The following is a 25388-nucleotide window of genomic DNA, read 5'->3' on the forward strand; positions in this document are numbered from 1 at the left end:
CTATCTAATACAGTTCTTTCTTTCTCCCCCTCCCCCTCAGAGTCTGCTCTGATTAATCTCTGCCAAAGTAGGCACCACCCACTAGGAAAGCTAGGCTTGCTGTGGTGAGCAGTTGAACAGTTAATACTGATAACATTTACCCCAGCATAAACAGACTTTCAATTTAAATTCTCTGCTGCGATAAGTGAAAACCACTCGTGGAGCTCAGTCTTGTCATTTCTGGCAATCAGCTAGAAAGGAAAAACAGCTTTGCCTTCAGTTCATATTTTTTAAGGTTCCTCCATGACAAAGAAAAGGTCAAACTGTAATTTACTTAAAAAGAACAATTAAGCTGGTCAGGTGTTTGACAGCAGCTAAACACTGCCTGTACTTCTCTACTTTGATAACTAACACTGACCCTAATACCAAGCTAAGATGAAATGTGTTTTTAATCTTTCTCTATAAAATATGAACCATTTCAAAGCATTTCAGTGACAAAGCAAGGATCCTACCAATTTCCTTTAAAGCACCGTTTTCAAACAATTTGAATAATAAAAAAAGATATCCAGTAGATATATAGTTAATTAGTCAGAAAAGCAAATAATTACAAAATATCAAGCTAAATCTGAAGTTCCATACTCATTCATGCAGAAAAAAAATCAAATGTATCTGTGTTCAGGTAGACACCAGGAACCCAGGAAGTTCCACAATGGCACATATTATGGGCTTTAAACCCAAGTCAATATTTTGGCATTGGAATTTACAGGACAGTTTAGGGGAGAAAAATACGTATAACATCTTCCAGCCAAAAATAAGTTGTACCTGGTAAAGTCTTAATTCTTCTTTGCAAGGAAGATGATCTTTTGAAATCAGCTAAAAATTTAAACAGATCTTCATCACTGAGCCTGTCTCCTTCCTACCAAGAGAAATACAATAGTCAGTACCTTTATAACAATACTCTATAACATTGAGAAAAGGTTTGTGAGTGAACCATGTCCTTGAGGCATCCAAAGCAAGTGCATTACTATGCACTTGACTGCAGTTACCCTCTGTCCCCACTCCAATATCACTGGTAGATTTTCCTTACACAATTCACATTACATAGATGAAAAATGTCTTAGGAAATCAGAGCTAAAGAGAATCCAGTACCTGTTTAAAGAAGGTGCCAATGGTCAGAGAAGTTGTTTTGAAATTTGATGCTGGACAGTTGTCCTCTGAGTTGAAACTTCTCTCAGAAAGCCTTCTCGACTGCAGCAATGTTGCCCTCTTGTCACTAGTAGATCCTTTCCCTTCAAAGGGAAATTAAATTAATATCATCTTGTTTTTTGCTTTTTGCAGCAGCAGAAAGATTCTCAGAATACACTAGAAAACCATAGCAACATCTCATCAATATCACAGGATAGAGTACCTAAAACTTCCACTTCTTTTATTTCAGACTATGTGAAATAGTGCAATATCAGGACACACCTATTGAAGTGACATTATTTCTGCTGCAGAGAAAAAGTGTATTTAAATGTTTAGTTCATGGTTTATAAACCACACTGGTCAATTGGACAATGGTCCTGCCTAGCAAACTGAGAAGTTTGGTATTTTGATTGCCCAGTATTGCTAGCTAACTCCATGGTGCAAAAGGAGTTTTACATCTACAAAGCCAGTGTTCAATGAAAATTGGGCTTAAACCATGAAAGAATATTTAGCAGAGATAAAAATAAATATGCAGAGATGACATGGTTAGCACAATTAATTAGTAAGTGTTTGTAGGACTGAAAAGGAAAGCTGCCAAGATATGACTTTGAACCTGTGATGCACTTTTGATGCCAGAGTGAATGACATTGCTTCCTATACTCAGTCCTACTGAAAAGTAATTTTGCCTTACTTAGAAAAGTTGGACAAATACCGTTTAAACCTTCGGCTTCAGGTATTTCTCGTTCAAGAGTTGAAAGGTTGAAGAAATTAGTTAGGCTTATGGGAATCCAGGCGAATGGCATTCTGTATTTCCCCAACCTCTGACAAAAGGATTCAGCCTGTGCTTTCAGTTTTTCAATCTTTTCTTTTGTCTGAGACAAAGAAAATAATGACTGTTTAAAAAGCAATCAGTTATTCTAATGCTACCATAGACAAAAATGTGAGTTACATATTTACAGTTCAGTAAATATTCTGCATTGGTATTGCCTCATATTTCCTTGCTATATCACTGACAGAATGGTAGCTGTTTTGATTTGCACATTCACTTCAATTTCTTTTCAAGGAGTTTATTTGCATCATAGAAATGGAGAAAGCCGATATTTCTGTAGTAATCTTCAAATCCAGAATGAACAAACACAAAGAAATGCTAGCAGGTTCTACTTCTTTCATCAGATACAGAAAAAATATTTTTCTGAAAGCAATATTCTAAAGCTGAGATGTGTGCAAGAAATCCAGCAAACCTTGTCAGTCTGTTCCAGGTAGGTAAATGACCATGAATTCCTTGAACAGAACTCAGGTTATCCATGGACAACAGCACTGAGCTGGCCAGCTGCACACTACAACAGGCTGTCTGCCCATCTGAGTCACTAATATGTTTCTGGGACACAAATATTTCTGAAACTCTGCATTTCAGTCATCCCCTTTGCTCACCCCTATCTGCTTCATGACTCAAGACTTTGTCAGTATTGATTTCCAAAGAGGTTAGTAATGAAAATGCACCTTGCTTTCTCCCGATTTCTTTCTGTCAGTCACAGACATCAAACTGCTCGCACCATGGATGCTCTAACTGGGCTTCCATCCAGTGTTTTTGGTATTCAATTCTAATTCAAAGAATCTGCTCCTTCTCTGTTTTTTTCTTCTTTTTTTCCCTTGCGCATGCATTTTTTGATGGAAACATTCTTTACAGTTATTTACTTACCTTGCCAGCCTCACTTTCTTTAAGAACCATGTAGGGTTCTGCACAGTCTCCGATTTCTCCCTGCTGAAGCACTTTTTCTATCTACAAAAACCAGTAAAATAAGATACTCACAAAGGAAAAATATCACCCAAATAATAACATGTTGTTTCTCTAGCAATTTGATAGAGCCTGCCTAGATATATAGTAGTATATAACATCTTAAAACTGTGTTTATGGACTAACCAATACTAAAACTCCTAGTTTTCCATCTGTTTGAAGGCAGAAAACATATATGTAACAACACTGCCAATCAGTTACTACTGCATTTTCACTGAAATTAACATATTCCAAATAAAGTGGTTCAGGCTAACTCAGTTTCAGAATTAAGCACACAAAATTATGTGAAGTGCACTAAACCAATGCCAAAAAGCCTCCACAGAGCGTAAATAAAATTTTTGAAAGTGCCTTATTTCATTGTATTTTTACTTTCTCTTAGGCAGAGGTAGTAAATTCTAAGTAGAGCTAGTACACAGGATGTTAATAAAACCTCTTAGCTTGAGAATGACATATACCATTGGACACCTGCTCACATGCTACTATTAAAAACTATCAGAATTCTTCTCATCTAGACAAAAGCCATGTTTGTCAGTTCCATGAACTCAGACAACAGGAATAGATGGGAACAAGCACAATGGTATCAAAGTAGCACTGTAACATACCTTTACTACCAGGTATATATCTGAAGAGGGATAAGTGACAGAAAATACTGCTGATCTGGCCTGAGTAGACAAGTCAATGGAGGGTGTATGAGAACGCAAGAATCCTCTTAACGAATCAGGATTGAGGTCACAATGAAAATTTTCTGAGATCTTGAAAAGAAAAAAAATGATTAAAATATATTGCAAAGCAAAAATGCTTCAAATTTTATTTCAAAACAAGTCAAAAGGTGTAACTAGAACTACAAAATAAACAATTGCAAGCATGTGACTTTGGCTAAATAAAAAGAATCCTGGATCAGACTGCATGTGTAAAAAAGTTGCAAGTTTTTTGTAAGTTTTCCTCAGTGATTACTCCAGAGATAAAAACCCAGGCCAACTGAACAAAAATGCTGTGTGCACACTTACCTTTTTTCTTTCCTTTATGTCATAGAGAGCTATGCAGGCAAACAAAGGTTCTATCTCTATATCAAACCTGTTAGGGAAAGACACACAAAACACTGATTGATACTGCATTAGTATGGCTATGTACAATAAAAAAAATGAAAGGGTTATATTCTTACTGGCACTTCCATCAAAAAATACAGAGAAATACTTAGTTCCAGATCTCAGCTCTCTCAAAGTCTTGAGGATTTTTTTTATTAGTGCCTTATATTAGATGATGTCAAGAGGAAAGGAAGTAAACTGCATGCAGTAAACTGCATGCAATGCATTTTCTAAATTTGACAGGAAGGTGGTCTCAGAGATCAGTTAAAAATTATTGTATCTTGACTTTTTTTTCCATTTATAAAGTTGTGCTGGATTTGGCTGGAGCACAGCTAATTTTCTTCAGAGTCTAGGGGATAGTGTTTTGGATTTGTGCTGAACACAGGGTTGATAATACAGAGATGTTTTTGCTATTGCTGAGCAGGGCTTGCAAGAGCCAAGGCCTTTTCTGCTTTTGGTACATCCAGACTGGTGAGGGGACTGGGGGTGCTTGGGAGGCTGAGAGGAGACACAGCTGGGACAGGTGACCCAAACTGACCAAAGGGATATTCCAGATCATGTGGCATCATACTCAGTGTATAAAGAGCAGGGAAGAAGGAGGAAGTGGGAGGAACATTTGTAGTGCTGGCATTTGTCTTCTCAAGTAATGTGTGGGCCTGCTCTCTGGGAGATGGCTGAACACCTGCCTGCCCATGGGAAGCAGTGAATTCATTCCTCATTTTCCTTTGCTTGTCTGTGTGCCACCTGCTTTCCCTATTAAACTATGTCTCAACCCTTGAGTTCTCCAGATTTATTCTTCCAATTCTCTCCCCGACCTCTGTTGGTGGCGAAGTCAGCGAATGGCTATGAGGGCCTTGGGATTAAACTACAATGAAAGTCCAGTAGTGTGTAGGACACCAATCGCTTTTTTTTTTTTTTTTTTTTTTTAAATATATAATTTGGGTTGATTCCCAACTCCTTTTCACCCTGGCAAGTGAAAGACTCCTGTAAAGATAGATAGAAATACTCCTCTGCTACACTAAGAAAGAGCATTCAAGCAGTGAATGCCCCTGAATAGGACACCTGCAATGGTGTAACAGGGTGGGCGGCTGTACGCTGTTCTGAACTGAGAAATGGTGAGCAAAGCTTGGGAAAGATACTTACTTCAGAGTCTGCAGCTTCACCAAAATCCTGTTGCCCAGATGTTCCTTTGGGCGATCTGGCACTGGCCGTATCTCCACTGCATCTTCCTGTCATTAAACAGTAATACCCAATTAAAACAATTGTAAATTTATACACTTGCATAAAACCTTCATGTGACAATAGCTGGGCCACTGATTCAGACTAGCATCTTCCCCCACTCAGTGGGCATTTAATCTCTCCAGAGATGAAAGAAAATAGATTTATTATTTCTGAATGTTTATGTTCCTGACCCCTATCTGGCATTTACACCAAACATTTACAGCAGTGGACCCAAGTATGAGCTACGCAAAAGGTGACACCCTGACAAAGCCACATCACCAGCATGTGGCTTGGCCCACACTGAGAGCAGAATAATGTTTTTCTACTGTGGTGCATCTTTAACCTCAGGAGTGCTGGGACAGCCAGCTGGGGCAGACCATGGGGACAACCAGCCTCCTGCTCACCTCATCCACGGAGGGGTAGAGGGCGAGGAGCTCGGGGTGCCTGTCGGTGCGGCGCGCCTCCTCGTTGAGCCTCTCGAACTCCTCGGCGCTGACGTGCCGCAGCAGGTGCTCCAGCCGCGGGTCCGGCTGCAGGCTGCGCAGCTCCAGGTCGGAGCAGGCAGCGCCTGTCCTTGGGGCCTCCTGCGCGACAGCATGCAATTGTTGGGGTCCCACCTGCCGGGAAAAAAGGAAATGGCAAGCTGTGGCTTGGGCACTGGTGTGTCATGAAATGGCTCTTGGTGGTCTGGCAGAGGGGATCTTAACGCTGCCTCTGCCACGAAGCCTAAGGGCGAGCATGGTGCTCTGCTTGATGCCATCACAGGGATTGCAGAATCACCAAATATGCTCAGCTGGCAGGGATCACCAGGATCATTGAGTCCAGCCCCTGGCACTGCACCAGATCATCCCTAAGAATCACGCCATGTGCCTGAGAGCATTGTCCAAGCACTTCCTGAACTCTGTCAGGCTTGGTGCTGTGACCACTTCTCTGGGGAGCCTGTTCCAGTGCCCAACCACCCTCTGGGTGAACAACCTTTTATTAATATTCAACCTAAACCTCCTTTGACACAGCTCCAGGCCATTTCCTTGGGCCTGTCACTGATCACCACAGAGAAGAGATCAATGTCTACCCTACTCTTCCCCTCGTGAGGAAGATGTAACTGCAATGAGGTCTCCCCTCAGTCTCCTCCAGGCTGAACAGACCAAGTGACCTCAGCTGCTCCTCATACAGCTTCTCCTCAAGGCTCTTCACCACCTCTGTTTTCCTCCTTTAACGCTCTCCAACAGCTTTATATCTCTCTTATATTGCAGTGACCAAAACAGCACACAACATTCAAGGGGATGTCACACCAGATGTTTCTTTTGAGGGAAACTGATGTATTTGATCACTTTTCCCAAAGTGAAGAGAATGTACCTGAAGAGTTGCATCACCAGAATCCAATGTTTCTGATTCAAATGTTTGCTTTTGAAGAGTTTTGTGAAAATCTTTACGGGATCCCTTGTTTTTCAGGCTACAGATATCTGAATTCCCTTGGTTCCTTTCATGGAGAAGCCCGAGAAAGTCAAGATAACATGAGGAAGCACAAAGGGAAAATAAAACACACAAGACAAAGAAAAAATTATTTAAAACCCAGAATGGTTGTTCTGCAAAAAGCAGTGTAGCACAATTTTTATGCAAAAATGTGACATTTCACAGCTTTATCTTGTTTTAACACATCATTGCAACTCTATAATTTATATTAAGAGCAGTTTTAAAAGGAAAAGAATTAATTCAGATCACTTTTGTATAGACTATAAGCCTGAGACAGCAGGAAAGCCTAACCTAGGTACAAGTTCTGCTCTGATCTCCTCATCAGACATGGTGATTATTTCAGTGACCTTAAGAACATGGATCAGGATCACTTATCTCTTGGCTGGCTTCTTCAATTATATACATCAATGTGCTTACTGCTCTTATCCTGGACCTAGATAGTATCCCTGGTTAATCACATGCAGCAAACCTTCCAAACAATGCCTGGTTTTGAAGAGGGCTATTTCTATGCCACAATGACATGCCAGCAACTTTGAAAAAATTACCTGCAATTTCAAGTTACTTTTTTGAGACAGATGGAGAAAAACAGCAGGTGCCCCCCCAAAAAAAGGTGTTAGACACATCCAGAGCTCTGTTTCTTTCACTTTACTATGCAATTTGCTAAATCCTGTCATGGTATTTTTGCAATCAGCCTCCTTATTTACAACATGCTGCTTCATTCATTTTCCTTTCCATAACACTCCCAAGGCAATGACTGAACATCTGAGTACTTTCATAAAGAAGATACAATAAGCAATTATTGATCAGGGAGACAACTTTTTATTACATTTTGGGAGTAACTGAATTATATGCTCCGATGTGTTTTAATTTTAATTGTTTGCATTTTAATTGTTTGCCAGTTCACTGCTATGAAAACTGGTCATAAAAAGACAATCCCAGCTCTCCTTGGAAGTGACCTTGTTTTGGAAGCACTGTAATCATCCAGAATGGAAGACAGAAATTCTGCATGATTTTAAGACATTTAAGAATCCAAAAGAGGTTGTATAGATTATTTTGTTCACTGCCTCCGGAGGCAAACAAATGATTAATGGAGAAATTTATGCACCAGAGTTCACGCTTTCCCTGTGGTGTAAAAGCTATACTAGAGATGCCTTTCCCCTAAAGTACTCCTGGAAATTTTATTTATATTGTTTATTTATTTTGAAAAGCATGATAACAATTAAAACTCACCAAGTGGCAAACCATGCTTTCAGCACACATGTCAATTTAACAGGTACACACTGAATTAAGAAAATGAGATGAGGAAAAAGAACAAAGGACAAGTGAAAGGAGAAACAGACAGGCACAAGCTTCCCATTCAGCCTCCTATGAAACCACATGGACTCTGGCTGTGCCCAGCTTCTCTGTCACACACCTCTCTGCCTTGGGGCCTGAGGATGACCACTGCTCATGCCACCCACTGACGACTCCTCAATGTCCTGTTCTGAACCTTCACATTCATTAATGGATCAAAGTCACTTACACACTTCTCTCATCCATAGCTCATCAGACCATATATTCAGCAACCTGTCCTAAAATGTCTTCCAAGCAGGCAACTACAGTTTTTCCAGCCTTTCTTAAAACAATGGAAAGCCTTCTACACTTACTTTTTTCTCACTTCTCTCTTGATATCTTCCTCTCATGCCTGTTTTGAAAAAGTGTCCAAGCATAACACAAGATTCCCAATAACAATCTATGACAGGTTTATGTGACACTGCAGCATATTTGGTATTGTCTTGTTCTTTGCAATTTTTAGTAACTTGCTTGCAATGTTAGCAACAGCTGCCAAAGCTCAGCTCTCTGGTAAAGTCCATCATCGTGTTTACCACAGAGTCAACTGCTCAATAAAGATTTTGAATGCAAATGTACCTCACCTAAATGAATGAAATAGTAAAACACATAGCAAAACTTCTCACATATGTGTATTTCTATGGTTCCATTCACATTTCCACCAGCACACCTAAGTGCAAAAATAGCTATGTTCTATTTTTCACCTCACCTACTTTACTGCTCAGTCCTACTTTGCTGCTCACTCCCTCCTCCTGTGCACAAACAAAGCTGCACACTGGCTCTATACAGCACGCTCAGAACAGTACTGTGGGAAAGAGTTAATGCCTTTGCTCTGAGTGCTGCAGGTGGAGAGGCCGCAAAACCCACTAGCCTATTTTTAGTGACTCACTGTGGAACAGTTCTGAGAATTCAATCAATTTCATCAGCACCCCTGGAGGAAGCCTCTTAATAACCTGCAGGAGCTGCTCTGCTGAGGAGCACAAGCTGCACAGTTAAACAGTGCAATTCCTTTACAATTGTAAATGCATAAGGCACTGACTGCTGAAGTGCATGGTGTCAGACAAACACAGAGTAACAAGGGTGAGTGAAGGAGCACAACGAAATGGCAGCAAATGTGACAGCACTCAACCACCAGCTGCTTCTGCTTCTCAAGAGCTGGGCATGAGTGCATGACAAAGAGGAAGAGGTCAGAAAAACAGATCTCCAAAAACCTCTTTCTGGAGAACAGGATGATGGGGTGGGGAAGGAGACAAGACATCCCACAGACTCCCCTAATATTCTGGGGACAGACACCCCTGCACAGAGAGTAATGACAGAGAGTTTCCTTCACATTTAACATATGAAATGGAATAGAACAGAATTAAAATATATATATATATATATCTATATTTACATATATATAATAAACAAAACTAAAGGAAATTAAGTCACTCATAATGTCCACAGGCCCAATTCTGTGTGTTGAATTACACTGACCTCAAGTGCAGAAATAATTTACTGATGTAAAATAATAAATTTTGGTATAACACAGATAATCCTATGAATACACTCAGTCATTGCTGGGAAAGCCCATAATTCTTGAGTTTTCAGACACCATTAGAAATCAGATAATGTTGAATTTTCAGGGCATGAACAGGAGAAAAGGATGCAAACGTAACCTTTATCACTGTTATCTTTCCTTTCAGTGGGATCAAATAGTACTAGTATTCCTGATTAAGATAAATCATCATTACAGAAAGTTGATGTGAATTTTTTCTCATCAACATCCCATCCATTCCCAGAGTTCCTGATAATTAAGAAGCAAATGCAACAGTATTTAGCAACTCTCACTATCTCAAACAAAACAATGTAGTTATTTATACTACTGAAAAGTCAGTTATTATCTTCAATCACTGATCAAAATCATTATTAATTAGGGTAACTTATAACAGCAAACACCTCCTCTCTGATAAGTAAGATGCAAAGTATTTTTGATTTTATTTAGTTTTATGTAGCTTACTTTCGATTCACAATCAGCCACTCACGGATGTAAGTATGAACACAGTCTTTAACATGTGAGTCCAGTTCAACCCTGTGGAAAAAGCAACATATTGTAAATATTTTAGCACCAAAGTCATACTTTCAGGACATTTATCTGAACATGCTAGTCAGATGAAGGCCTCTCTATTAATCCTCTCCTGAAAAATTATTTTACTGCTGAACTATTGTTTGAGGTTTAAAAAATCCTGTGTATTGCATGAATTCCCTGATGCAGGTTTAAATTACTGTGCTGATAAATTCACAAACATACTTTAAACAGAGGTAGCCATAATACCTATGTATGAATGTATGATGTTGCTATAAAATATAGTGAAATTAAATAAATTTTATAACATACCCAACCTTGTAACTTTTAAAACTTGACAAGAAGTCTCACAATATAGAGATTTTTTTTCTGAGGCCTCAGCTCCTGGACTCTTGAAAATACATAGTTTTTATGTATGTGCAATTTTTCTCACAGAAATGAAGAAAAATCTAAAAAGGGACCCTAAACTTTTATTCAGATAGCATAGCAGAACTTCAAGGTCTAAGAATACATTATAATTTAATTTTCTGTTTTTCAAATAAGTCTCCTTTAATGTAAAGGCTTGTCAGTGCTGCCTGATAGACTAGATACTGTTTGGAACTGCAATTCTATCAGCCAAAGACAATTTCCATGAATTTCATGTAGTCATGTTGTAGCGTAAGTCTCCTACCCCTATTCTTAAAATTTTTAATGACCCGTTCCAAAATAATTTGTGGCATTCTGCAATCCAAGTGAGTAAAAGAGTAGGTAGCACACACATTCAATATAGAAATGGGTGAAAAGTATGGTAATTTTTAGCACTTTCCACGCTGAACTCTTAACAGATTTGCAGCAGGTTACCGAGGCCAGGTAACAGCTGATTCGGGCCCGTGTGTGCACGGTGGGACAGAGCCTTGGCTGACGCCAGGCTGCTGTGTGCCCCTGCCCCTGGAGGCTTCTGCCCCTGGAGGCTTCTGCCTCTGGTGCAGCTGCAAGGTGTGTTTGCTGGCAGGCAGCACGTTAACCCAGTTTAGTCAGTGGTACCTGTTTCCTGCTCTTGGTGCACAAAGACATCAAAGCCTGCACTGCCTGCAGGCCAATCCTTGGTGCATGCCCCTCCTGTGCTCCCACCTTCTCTAACACATCCTGGACCAGGATTTTCCATGAAAGCACAGAATATCAATGATAGCAATGTGAATGGCACCATGGCAAGCGCGGTGTGAAAAAACCTACTGAAAGCTGATTTGTTGATATTAAGTATTTGAGCTTTGCCACAGACTCCTTATAAAACCCTTAATGTTTTTGTACTGCAAATCAGGCTTAAAACTGATTGTACAGCATGTGCCTGCATGGTCACCTAGTGGAAAAACAAATAGGTAACTGCTGTTTTAAACATCAGGTATGGTGGGAAGTATGCTCGGAAATGGTAATATTTTAGATATAATTTCAGAAGTTCAATAATTATTTCAATATTTTTGTCCATCATTTAAATAAATGGGAATGTCAAGCAGCTAAACATTCATTGTGTCCCACATCCATTCTCTCTTTTAAATACTCAGGAAAACAAGAATTTATTGTAAAGATTGGAACTTTTTCTGTGAGTAACTTCAAGTGAAAATCACCTTTTGTGCAAATGTTAAAAGAACCCTGAGGAGATGAGTGATTAAAAGAGTTCTCAGGTGACCTAGCATGGCATCTCATCTCTACTGCCTTTGTTGTCCTGACCTTCTTGAGAGAAGCACTGGGCCAAGAAGAAACTTGCAGACTGAAACCTTGCTTAGAGAGGGGGGTTCTCAGCTAGACTACAGCTGGCAAAAGTCACACAAGCTGTGTTTCCTGCTTAGCCTCATTGCATTTGGTATGTTGGGCAAAAAACACTGAACAAATATTGCTGTTGTATAGGGGTCTAGTTTGAACAGCTGGCTGGTATAAATTAACACAGCCTGTAGGAACTTTTGCAGGAGCAGAGGGGGATGCAGATCTACCCTGTGAGCCAGGAGACCATAAACTAAGCCTGTTTCCCTTCAGCACTGGAGTTCAGCACAGCACAGAATATAGCCTGTGCTGTCCATTTCCTGAATATACTGGAAGAAGCCAGCCTCCATCCCAAACACATTACACAGTTAGCCATCTCTGCAGACGTAGCAGTTTGGGGCTAACTGGTGCTGTCTTCACATTTATCTCACTTCTACTGCTTTCAAAACTCAACAAGCCTTTGGAGTTCCACTTAAAGGTACCATTTACAGTGAAACAGTCCTTGAAGAGTATTTTGTATACAATGCATAGACTCTCTTAACCACATCAGAAAACTTTCCAATGGATATTCTCATTCTGAAAAAATTAATTTGCTCATAGTGTGCCTGTTTTTAAATTCAGCTTAAATATTTGCAGGACCACTGAGCACCAGTGTCAGCACATGCTACCTATTTAATCAAAGCTGTTGAAAACAGTGTAATTATTTCATCAATGTCAGTCTGAAACCACAAGTGACTTCTACACTAGAAATTAACACTCACCCCCTTCCCAAACTTTGTGAAGTATGAACTGTTTCCTCCCATTTAAGCAAGAAAGGGATCTGATCAATGCCATGTAACACACAACAGGCATAAAAAAACCCCCAAACCTCAATACTGTGCTTCTTACATGATCAGAATCAACTTTCATCTCTGGTATCACAGCTGCAAAAATTATTTTTCTTACTATCTTCCTGCCCTCCTTTATTCTTCTTCCTGGTCTATTTCTACCTCACTTCTGCCACTACCAACAGGCTTAGCAAGTTGTGTAAACACTTGCATAATTTTAAGTGTGCAAACAGGCCTAACAGAATCAGTGGCAAAGTTCAAACATTTGAAGTTCAGCAACTGTGTAATGGCTGAATGGATGAGTAAGGAGTTTGGCTCTGTGCCTTCAAAACTATTTTTAAACGTGCAGCTTTTCAGAAGGACAGAAACTCTCCTTACCCATCTTCTGGCACAGAAGGTTGCAAAGTCCTGCACTCTTTGGGTGTAAAGACAACATCCAGATCATCTTCAGGAAAGTCCCCAAGTTCTTGTGCTAGTTCTGCGTCCAAGTTGTTCAGCTGCGTCATGAGGAAGCCTTCAAAATCTACTGGGTCTACTGCATCATAAAAGGAAGGCTGATGAGAAATAAAGAGGCATTTATTTTAGCAACAGAAGGTTCTTCTTGATAATTTTGGCTTATTTATTTAATTACTGCAATTGTCCCATTATTTACTACACATTGGAAACAAACTTCTAACCTTCTAACCTAGGAACAAGAAAGGGTATATAAGGGGGGTGACCAAAACGACAGTACTGATGGACAGGAGAAAGCAGACCAAACACACCAGGAATAACAAGTCTTGGAAGTTACTCTAAGTTACAGAGCTAAGAACAAACTCTAATCCCTGTGGCTGCTGCCATCATGAAGATGCACTCATTTGAAGTGCTGTACCTGAAAGACACTATTAGGAATGCTCTGTGCTTTCAACTGCAAACAAAGTTGAGGGCAATATACACTCATAAGCAGAAGAAATTCCTGTTTTTCATCTCTGAATGTTGCTGGCTTGTGTATTACTGGAGTTCTTAATTTACTGTATTTGTCAAGGGTTTGTACAGTACTTTTAAAAGATTACATGGTACTACTAAGTTATTACTGAAAGCCTTAGATATTCCCTATTTCTACAGTAAATGGCATTGCACTTTGATAGACAGCAGTTGTATCTCATTACATTTAATTAGCCATTCTTAAACAGAAGGTCCAATCAGAACTAAGTTAAACAAGTACAATCTCTACAACTCATGCATGACATTAAGCTGCTTTTTATCTGTTTAGTGTCAAAAACAGAGGCAGAAACTCTTGTTTGACTTGGTGCCCAGAGATGTTCTACATATAAATAAATTTGACTTCACATATTAAAAGTGAATTGTCTTTTATGTATAGATAAAACTGATAATTATTTTACTTTCTATGCAGCCAAGACAAATACCCTGTATATCTTTAGGAAATATAATACTTGTCTGGTTGAGTAGAGACTAGATTCTCCTATCATTGATTTTCTTGACAAGTAAAAAATAGATCTAAAAACTACAGCTTTAGAAAACCTATAGTTTATGTTCTGTGAGTTCCAGAAAGGCTGATGATGCCTCATCACAGAGTGAAGAAAATTAGTTGCAGCATTCAAATAATAGCACTGGAATAACGTATTTACTAAGAGGAAGAATTCTAGCACAAACCAGCTATCAAATCATCCTTGTCTGTAAAGAGCAAGGATTGCATTGTAGTGGTTAGCCCAGATACCTTTCATAAGGCTGTCTTCTGAAGCTGCCAGCAAAATACACCTCTGTGACGCTGTTGATGTGTTGTGGGGAAAAGAAGGCATGCCATGTCCTTGGTATCAACACGCCTTTATATTCAATGTTACTCTGCCTACTGTCTCATCCAATGTATTTTTAAGCTATCCTTATGCTCCAGTGTTCTTCTGCACAGAAGAAAAATCTGTGGGCAAAAATCAGCAAGTTTTGCCTCATTAACACTGAGTCCTGGGCAGGCTCTCATGGGAGTCGACAGGAGTGTCGCCTGAGTATGAAGTGACACCAGTGCATACCACTGTCATATCTACAACATCAGGAATTTTAGCTCAACAGAGCAATGAGATATTTCTCAATTTATGAAACATGCAAAGGGGCTCAACAGTGGCAAAGCTTCAGTAACTCTGAACTAAAATGGCTCACGCTTAATATGCCACGTCAACCACAGTACATAAGAGGATGTGTTAAAAATGATTAGTGGTAAATACAAACTTTGGAACCTTTTTAGCATTCTGGAAATATAGGTGAGGAAGTTTTTCAGATAACAAAAATACAGAAACATCTTGAAGAAAATGAAGCACATTTTAGAAGAAATGTGCTGGAAACATCTAGGAGAAGCAAACCAATTTAAACTTCTGAAAAAAAATTCAGATGTGGTAAATACTCCTGCAAATACTGTAGTACAGACCTTTGAACACAACCAAGTACCACCCCCTACCCTTGGTTCCCCTTTTATAGTGAAACTATATTGGTCTCTGCATAAATACAGTCTCTCAGCTCACCCCTCTGCCTGTACATTTAAGGCATCAACTGAACTATCAAAAATGTCTTTCTGAAAAATATTTCCCTTTCTTTGCTCTTTTTAACCAAAGGGAAAACCTAACATTACAAGCAAGTACATCAAATTATGAGGCAACCAGCTAAAGAAATACACTGTGCTAGTTTTTAGTTTAAGCACTATCTCTGGATTGCACCTAGTGTAGTGCTGAACATGCCAGATCAATAATTATCAGTAAATACTAAACTTTTTTGCTATTTTTTAAAATTAATTATCAGCGAAATATCTTTGAAGCTCACTTACTGTACTGCCAGTGGGTAAAACACTGCATGTTCATATATAGATATGTAAGTAGGTCTATATAGAGATTTGTAGATCAAAATATATATAAAATATATAAGAAATAAATAAATAATATATAATAAATGCAAATATTTATAACATATATTTAGATCTATTAAAAAAAGTAATTCTCAGAAGGTTAAAGTAAAACACAGCTTGAAGTATACAAAGGCATACTGCATATTTTCAGTTGCTGAAGATGTAATGTTTTGCAACAAAATAATTTTGCTGAATACAGTCTAATTTTTGCTTAAGCATTGCACCTCCTTTCAGAAGTCACCCTTTTCCATACTGACAAGTCAAATCCATTGCACTTCATTGTGTCTTCTTTTTCTAGTTCAAGTGGTAATAATAACTTTTAATCACCAGAAATATGTGCTTCTGACTATTGTAAATTTGACAAAAATGTATAAAAAGATAATGTAAAAAGTAAATGCAGGTGGAGGGTAATGGTGTCCCTAACAACTGGCACAACTTTTCAAAGGAAACAGAGATAATGCTTTAAGTAAGAAGCCAGCACTCCTTTTCACACAGCACAAAAATGTGCAAAACAATTTTCTACAGAAAATGCCACAAATCATTACTGCAAAACATACCTTTTTAAGGATGATGAATTAGAGGCATGTAGATTGTGACACCACACAAAATGGCAGCTACGGCGTAATACTTGGTAAATGAAGTGTTACTGAGTTTTATGGTAAAACAAGCGGTTGTCTGCGTGCAGAAGGGACCTGGCCTCGTCAGGCTGAGTAATCACAAGGAACAAGTTAAACCACAGCGCTTCAGATTAAGGAAGTGAGTAGTGGCGGGAGGCCCTGACACAGGAAAAGCAACCGCTTGCCTCTAGTGTTCTACATTTTTCACAATCACTGGTGCAAAAAGACTCTTCCTGCTTCTACTTATCAGCTCTCTCAAAAAGAATTAAAAATTTAAAGGGTAGGGAGAGGGAGAGTGCCAAAATTATAGTCAGTTTAATTTATGGCATAGTACGTTTGTAGAATTCCTATGCTGCTGAAAGGCAATAAAAAGATCTGGCATTTTTTCCCTTTGTCATAAAGGCATTATCATATGATCTGACTTCTTTAGAGGGTGTATACTTGGAAGGCTGAAGATGATTTGGGGACACAACAGTTGACTCAATTATATGTATGCCAATTGGGGCATACTTCGGCATTTCTCACTAAACAAGCAAACTCTACAGCACTGAAAAACAGTCACCATGTTGTCCCTGCTGATAGCTCTGGAAACTGTGTATTAAATCAAGCTTGTTGAGCCTCAACCTTTCTTTTTTTTCTCTTTATTCATTGACCTGTGGTGGTTTTGGCAGGTGTACAGTTGATTTCCTTCATAATAAATATTATGGGACTATGTTTTGGATTTGTGCTGGAAACAGTGATGATAATAAAAGGATGTTTCCATTATTGCTGAGTAGTGCTTCCAAAGAGCCAAGGCTTTTTCTGCTCCTCACACCACCCCACCAGCGAGGAGACAGGGGGTGCACAAGAAGCTGGGAGTAGACACAGCTGGGACAGGTGATCCCAGCTGACTACAGGAAATTTCAGACCATATGGAGTCATGCCCACTATATAAAACTTGGGGAGGAACAAGGACCACCACACAAAGCATTTACTTGAAGAAGATGAATGTTTCCATCAGGGAAAGAATGTAATATACTCCAACACTTACTAATTAACTTTGATTCATAGCAATATGCAGAGGGATTGTCTGTTCCAGCCTCCAAGGAAAATTCTCATGTTTTTCAAATGCATTACTTCCTCAGCTCACCAGGGAGCATTTTTTAACAGTTTCAGGTAGAAGCCAGTGGAAAGCAAGACAACATAAAAAGATCATTTAATTTAACTTAAAACCGTTAAAAAATGTAGATGCCAAACCTGTGTAAAGAAGATAAACCCAGAACTTACCACATGAAGTGTAGAAAAGCCAGGGGTGCTCAAGCTTCGTTGACAGAACTGTGCAAAGCCTGGTTGGAGAGTAAATTGCTTTCTTATTTCTGCAGAGGAGTGCCTTTAATTAAGGAGAGAAAAACTGTTATAGTTACAATTTTCTCTGTAAAAATTCCAAATGCCAGAGTTCAGCCAATTTAGTCTCCTGTCCCAGTGTTTAGAAATGTATTTTGATAACGGTCTTGACTCCTCTCAGTTTTCAGTAAAGGCAAATCTCATAAAACATTTGCAGTCCTATATAATTTAGATTCTGTCACTCTTCCAACAGATTTTTATAATTATATTTCAACCCTCACAGTTGGGAAGGCTTTGCAAGAAAGAATAACCTTGTCCTTAAGTGAAGTGTGACTAAACTTCATAGCAATACTTGCAGATTCACTACTGCAAAGAAAAATACTGGATAATAAAGCAGAGGGGAAAAATAAACATCACATAAGCAAATATTTCAATTGATCAAGATATAAAAACAAGATGTTACCACTCACATAACAGCATAAGCCCAGAAATATGCTAATAACGCAGATTGATGTGAAAAGCCCAAGACAAACCAAAGAAGGAATTTAAAAATCAGCCTATACTGTATCAGCTGAATTATTTTAGGAAAAAACTTCTCAAGTGCCAATTAACTGATTTCTGTGGGAGCAGAAAGAGCCCAGTACTGAATTCTTCAGAAATTCTAGGGTGATAATAACATACCCTGAAAATACAGCAGAGTAGCTTGGCCATTTTTCATGGAAATTAATAAATTAATATTTAATAAGATTTAGAATAATCAGTTTAAGAATAATCAGCCATGAAATGGTAACAAAACATCCACACTATATTTTGGACACATGAGTGTTCAGGACAAGACTTTTAAAACAAAATGCAGCTAAGCAGATACCAAGTAAAAATAATAGCCTGCAGCCCACCAGGGCAGTCAAATGGGAAACAGGAAAGGACAGAAGTAAGAAGACACTCCCTTCCATATGAGACTCTTTCAGCTGCAGCAAGCATTAATAGGCATCTTAGAATTACCAGATGCCACAGGACAGTTTTGCCTGTTTGGTCTGCACCTTTTCTCCTCTGTGGCCTCTTGATTATTATGACTACTATACCTATCTGTGACACTTACTGCTGCTTTTCTTAACAAGCATGATGAAAACCTAAATTTCACTTAATACATTGCTGCTCATGTTAAGAGACGGGCACCTCATAGAAGGTATCAGAGGTACTAGGCCTGATTTAGAAAATAAAAGTAGCATAAAAGAAAACAGTTGCTTTTATATCAAAAGGCCAGACCAGGTGTGAGTGGAATGTTCCAATCTGAAGACAGCAGCAATTGCAGACAGAACAAAGCCAGAATTACAGAGAAAGTAAAGAGATCCATTTGGAAGAGAATTTCCTACTCATCACTGGTATTCCAAAAATCAGAAATGAGATCTTTTAAAAGTTATTCAATGTTTACATAAGCAAGAAGCCATGTAGGGAAAGTGATGAAGTCTGTGTATTCTTTAGATTATCTTTGACCTATTTTAAAAAGAAAAGATTCTTGTAAATCAGGGTTATTGTTACTCAATTTCCCACTGCAAATAATCTCTGATAATGAATGCATGTACAAAATTCAAATTATTCAAAATTATTATTTTACTGCAAACCATGTCAGTTTCTACCCCGTGCAGAAGTATCTCTTACTGATGGAAATAGTGGAGGTACCAGCAGATGTCGGCTTAATATATGTAAAAATTGTGTTGCAATCTATTGCAGAAGTTGCTGCTGTAAACAATTATATAAGACATCTTTAAATTATATCCAATATGGGGTCATCAGATGCTTTAAGGAGGAAATTGTATGAATTTTCAATATGAAAGAGGAAGCAGACATATGGATGAAGGGCCAGATTTGCTGTCTGTTTAAAGCCTGGGCAAACTCAGTTAATTGAGAGCAAATACAGTTCTCAAGAGCATTGATATCAGTTCCAGTGTCTCACCAATTGATAGAGCCTGGAACCAGATCAGTCCAATGGATGATTAACCTTGTAATCTGTAATGGTGACTTTCAGATAAGAATAATTCAGTTGACTAACTTTGTAGTTTTTCTGCGACTGAAGAAAGAATGTACAGTAAGGATAACAGAAAACAGCAACATTTGTTTGAACCAATTCAGAAATTTTTGGCTGGATCTACTAGGATTAGATAGAGGAAAGTTGCAACAGCTAAAAGACACTAAACCAGAAGCACAAGTTCACCACACCAACATGGAGAAAAGGTGGGTGTAACAGCCAGAGATCAGCATGGAAATTTTTGAAAATTTGAGAACTAAGATGGAAACAGAGGTCCTTCTAGATGGCTCTTTGATAAAGCCTGAATAGCTTCTGTCTATGACATGCCTGTTTTCTGATCAACCATCTGCCTTGGGCACTGTTGGTGCACCTTCAATAGATTCAATAAAAATGAACATAAACCCCTAAACTTAGGAAGGAAAAAAAATCAACTGCAGAAATATAAAAAGTGAAATTAACTATTAAAAGAAATATCCATGTCACAGAAGAGACACTGAGAGAGTATACTGGGACACTTACCTATAAAGTACCACAGCTGAGGGAAAAGTGACGTTATTTCTGTTAATTTAAGCCAATGAGACATGCTTAAGCTGATGTATGCATTTATAGCACCACAGAGTAATATGCAAACAAATTTAAAAGACCTTAAAAGACAGTAGTCAGAAGGCTAAAAACTTGGGGAAGGATGACCCATGAGGAAAAACTGGAAAAACCAGATCTGTCACAAGAAGGAAAGACTCACAGGAGACAGCAGTTGTCCTTGACTATGTAAAAGATAGCAATACGTAGATGGTGAGCGGTTCATGTCCATACAGGGAAGAAAAAGTAATGTGCTTAAATTGAAACAAGAAAGCTCTAGTAAGGTATTAGGAAAAAAGTTCCCTCTGCAACAGCAGCAGAACATTAAAAGTGTCCTGAGGAAACTGGCCAGTATTGAGGAAAAGTTATTCTCCATTATATTTAAAAATTCATGGCTGTCAGGTGAAATCCCAGTTGACTGAAAAAAAGGAAAACATAGTTCTCATTTTTAAAAAGGGGAGAAAAGAACATACACACAACTACAGAATGGTAGACATCACCTCTGTGCCCAGGGAGATCCTGGGGCAGATCCTCGTGGAAGCAGTGTTAAGGCACATGCAAGACAAGGAGGTGATCCAAGGCAGCCAGCACAGCTTTACTAAGGACAGATTGTGACTGACCAGCCTGGTGGCCTTGTATGATGGAGCGTCTGCAATGATGAAAAATGGAAGACCTACTGATGTCATATACCTGGGTTTCTGTAAGGCCTTTGACACTGTCCCATGTGACAGCTTATCTCCAAATTGGAGAGCCATGGCTATGATGGATGGACTAATCAGTGGATAAGGAATTGGCTGGATGGATATAGCCAGCAAGTTGCAGAACTTCCAGGTGGAGGCTGATGAGGAGTGATGTTTCTCAGGGCTCTCTCCGGGGACTGGTGCTCTTCAATGTCTTCATCAATGACATCTACAGTAGCATCAAGTGCACCCTCAGCAGGTTTATACATGACAAAAAGCTGAGCAGTGCAGTTGATGCAGCAGAAGGAAGGAATGCCACCCAGAGGGACCTAGACAGGCTTGAGAAGTGGGTCCATGAGCACCTCGTGATGTTCAACAAGTCCAGATGCAAATGCTGCCCCTGGGTCAGGGCAGTCCCAGATTTGGGTAGACTGGGAAAAGAACTCATTGAGAACAGCCCTGTGGTGAAGAGCCTGGGAGTCCTCCTGAATGAAAAGCTGGACATGACCCAGCAATGTGTGCTCATAGCCTATAAAGCCAACCACATTCTGGGCTGCATCCAGAGAACTGTGGCCAGCAGGGTGAGGGAGAGGGATTTTGCCTCTGTACTCTGCCCTTGTGCAACCTGCCTGGGTTATTGAGCCCAGGTCTGGGGTCCTTAGCACAAGAAAAACATGGACCTGTTGTAGCAGGTCCAAAGGAGGGTCATGAAGATGATTAGAGGACTGCAGAAGCTCTCCTACAAAGACAGGCTGAGAGACCTGGGGTTGTTCAGCCGGGAGAAGTCTCTGGGGAGACCTCATCACAGACTTTTGCTACCTAAATGGACCATGGCAAAAAGAGGGAGTGAGACTTTTTCTACCGGCAAATAGTGATAGGACAAAGGGGGAATAGTTGTAAGCTGATAGAGGAGAGATGTAGATTAGATGTTAGGAAGCAATTCTTTACACAGAAGGTGGTGAGGCACTGGAACAGATTGCCCAGAGAAGTTGTGGATGCCCCAACCTTGGAGGCGTTCAAGGACACATTGCACAGGGCTTTGAGCAACCTGGTCTAGTGAAAGGTGTCCCTGCCCATGAAGGGGAGGGCTGGATCTAGATGACCTTTAAGGTACTTAATGACCCAAACCATTCTGTGGTTCTAATTAGCCTTATGGTGATTGCATAATGACAAGAGCACACTGAGCACACTGATGATGTCCCTGAACTACCTTGGAGAACAGCATCTGGGCAACTGCAACCGTTTCAAAGACCATCAGTGGGACTCCGCAGTGTTAATAGCTCTACTGATCACTTGCATTGATAGCTGTTCCTTTTCACTAGCTGAAAATAAAAAGGTGTAGATTTGGTGAACACTTTTCCACAAAGATCACTGCTGAATTTACTGTTTGTAGACATTCACAAGGCATGTGGAAAGATAATGTAGACCCGTAGAGAGATGGCAGATGGCAGCAACCTAAGGATTTTCCAGATTTGAGGTCCCTGGCTGAACCACAGTGCTGGAACAAAATTATGCTAATTGGAACTCATTGTTCCACTCTGTGATGTCTTCGCCCCTCAATGATGATGACATACTTCTCTGATGCAATTCTTGAAAAAGCTGGAACTCACCAGACTTCCTGAGCCACTCAGATAGGACTGGAGGGTAGCAAAATAACCAGCCAAAATAAAACCCAAACCCAAAACTGGTGCTACTCAATCTGAATCTCACCAGTGTCTGTCCCACAGGTAGACATAAACCTCCAGCAATTGCTAACAAACCGCTGAGACATAGCTGGTATTTCACAAATGCTCTCCAATGCAAAGCATACAGTTTGCATAATATATTAAAACAGTGCAACCAAAGTAACAGACTACACCTGGAGGTTCTTAAAATTAATTTCATCTTGTTGGTCAAATTCTGAAATGGTTCTCAGGGCAGAGCTCACTGAAGGATCAGGAGCTTGGAGATTTGGGTTATTGGTTGGCCCAGATGAGGTATCAGGAAAGGAAGATAAAACAGCCATTTATTTTCTCCTTCTAACGTATGTTAGATCTGTGGCTGAATAATGCTGGTTCTATTATTAAAATTACATGAATGCTTATAACGCATAAAGCTGGTTCTGCAGTTTCATTTTAATTTCTGCTCAATGATATAGGCCTTTTAAATATGTCATTTAAAGGCAGGCACAGTGAGTATTTTGTTAGTATGTATAGAATATGAAGATTTAAACAGAGAACAACAATTTAAAAATACAAGAGAAAGAGAACAGCTTTAAAGATCACCTAGTAAATGAAAATCTGAAACTTCATAAGAAAAAGCCTTATTTTAAACGTATGCTCCACATGCCTACTGAATGAAGCTCGCCAAAGTTACTTACTATTAGAAGGGAGGCAGAAAGAGTAATCCTTAACAACCTTACAATCCCTTCCAGCAGACTGAGGAACAGTGACTTGTCTTCTGCAAGGGCTGCATACACAATTAGACAGCAAGGAAAGATGAAAACAAAAAAAAAGAGAGTACAAGAACTATTCCCAAAGACAGAGAAACATTCACATTTAAATGTACATAGATGGCAGAATCATAAAAAAGTAGTAAAAAATTGTACTTAACAGGTAAAATATTCAGCCTTCATTATTCTGAGGAGTAATCCCTTTCATCTGACACCAACAAAGAAAATTCACAACTAGCTTTTGTTCTTTTCTGAGCCTAAGATGAAACTTCTCTAGCTAAAACTGAAAAGAAGCAACTGAAAAGCTCTAGAAGAGAAAAATGTAACAATTACCTACCGCTCTCCTTCACTCCCACACACAAACACACACAAAGTTTTGGGCAATGATCCAGATCTTTAACTAGCAAATATGGGAATCTCGCTTAGATCTCCTTTTCTTACTGCCAGTGGAACTGCCTGTTTTTCTTCCAAGTTTCTAATTAGTCCTTAAGGCACCAGAGCTCTGCTTTGTCAGTCACTATTTACAGTAGTGGTCGATCTGAACTGCTGCTGTTTCCTTGTTGGCTCAGGTAGGCTGTACACCCTCTGGCGCACACCCACTTTGGGGTCTACCACATTAAGACTCTATATCAGCTAAAGCAATAAAGATCCCATTCAAGATGGATGAAATTAAACACTTGTAACGATCTTACAAGAGATGGTGTGGGAACAAAGAAAAAAATCTAGAAGAGGAAATCGTTGACTTTATTATGCTGTCAGTTTGTTACACAGTAAAATGGGCAAGAGCTCAATTTTTATTTTTGTCCCAGGTCATGTTTGATATTTATTCAGTGAAGATTTTTCTCTGCCTTTCTCTTTTGCTGTTTCTCCCTTGGGAAGAGACATGAGCACAGATAAAAGCTAATTTTGTAATCCTGGCCATGCAATGAAACCAAAAACTTATGATTTGGTCCTCACAAACAACGTTTTTATGCACTTTTTATTCACTGTATGGATAATATGATATAACATTTGAGAAGACAATGTGTATGTGTCATTGACTGGTTGGCTCTTGCAATGAAAGTGGTTTTAGGCATAATGTTTTATATGATAGTTTAGTGGTATCTCCTGGAAAGCAGACAGTATAAATCAATCTCATCTGTCATCCTATCAGACTTAGACTGATCATGATAGTTTATATATGCAATAGAAAATTTGCAATTAATATCTCATGTGATGCTAATTAATGATGCTAACAGAAGATAAATATGGGTGAAAGCACTAGAATTCTTTTGTTGTCTCCATAGCCTTAAAATCTATCAGCACGCAGTAACATATACACAAATCTTTTATTCTGAATGGATTAACCTCAGTTTATCTAAGGACACTTTTCTGTGTTTGGCTCAGAACACCCTCTGCTTGAATAACTAAAGCTCACATTGGTGCCTCATTGTTTTCTTTCAGCTGAGATGTCTGAAGAAATGCTTTTTAACAAATGTGCCCCTAAAGTCTCCAGAAGACCATACAGGTCTACATTCCATTGCAAAACTTTTCAGTTAGGGCCTAGATCTTTTCTTTTTTGTTTCATTTCCCCCCCCTTTTTTGTTTTTTTGTTTTCACTAAACTGTTTAAAAGTCTTCCAAAAGCTTAGACTCTCTACAATAACAATGATAATGGCAATTTCAAAACCATTAATGATTGTATGTGCCATCCTCCCTTTATACTGTGGTTTGAAAGTAATAGAATAATGTTAGTTCACTCTTTCAGATTTTTGTGTTGCCTGCACTATTGCACCAACTCACAACAATGAAATAAGTTCAAGGACTTCTATTTCAGCTCATGTGTATTATCTGAGCTCCCAAAAGGCTTCACTAAGAAAATGCTACTATAATACTAATGATTTTGTAAAACCTGTACCAAGTTTAATAGTTCTTGTGCGTTGTTTTCACTTTTTTACTACGAAAAAATTATTGATACTAAATGGAAAAAAGTCAGACATTATTAACAATAATAAATAATATTAAAATAAAGACCATGTATATATTATTCAAGAGAAATTATTTTTGCTCCTGTAGGGTTGTTTTTATCTTTTTTTTAATCAAGGTCAAGGTTGGTATTTTTATTAACCAGAAAAAATGTGTCTGTCAACTTCAAATAAATTAATAAGATATTC

The 25388-nt window shown here is 39.0% G+C and overlaps 1 protein-coding gene across 4 annotated transcripts in view; it reads right to left on the minus strand.

The window, feature by feature from the left end:
- The window catches only part of DOCK8 (dedicator of cytokinesis 8), an 86390-nt gene that overhangs the window by 53258 nt on the left and 7744 nt on the right, over window positions 1-25388 (minus strand). Inside the window, exons 1-13 of one of the 4 annotated variants that reach the window (XM_085043234.1) lie at window positions 23574-23761; window positions 17464-17566; window positions 13072-13247; window positions 10067-10138; window positions 6622-6745; window positions 5670-5882; window positions 5188-5273; window positions 3967-4033; window positions 3562-3711; window positions 2864-2944; window positions 1877-2036; window positions 1129-1268; window positions 802-895 (exon numbers count right to left, since the gene is read on the minus strand). In XM_085043234.1, coding sequence (XP_084899360.1) covers window positions 802-895; window positions 1129-1268; window positions 1877-2036; window positions 2864-2944; window positions 3562-3711; window positions 3967-4033; window positions 5188-5273; window positions 5670-5882; window positions 6622-6745; window positions 10067-10138; window positions 13072-13199 — 1315 coding nt within the window. In that variant the 5' untranslated portion in view covers window positions 13200-13247; window positions 17464-17566; window positions 23574-23761. Of the gene's footprint in view, window positions 1-801; window positions 896-1128; window positions 1269-1876; window positions 2037-2863; window positions 2945-3561; window positions 3712-3966; window positions 4034-5187; window positions 5274-5669; window positions 5883-6621; window positions 6746-10066; window positions 10139-13071; window positions 13248-16137; window positions 16278-17463; window positions 17567-23573; window positions 23762-25388 lie in introns of those variants that run through there. The other 3 variants (XM_085043232.1, XM_085043233.1, XM_085043235.1) reach the window with 3 other exon arrangements.

The sequence above is a fragment of the Lichenostomus cassidix genome, chromosome Z (genome assembly GCF_008360975.1).
Source record: "Lichenostomus cassidix isolate B80296 chromosome Z, HeHo_3.0, whole genome shotgun sequence".
NCBI classification, from domain to species: domain Eukaryota; kingdom Metazoa; phylum Chordata; class Aves; order Passeriformes; family Meliphagidae; genus Lichenostomus; species Lichenostomus cassidix.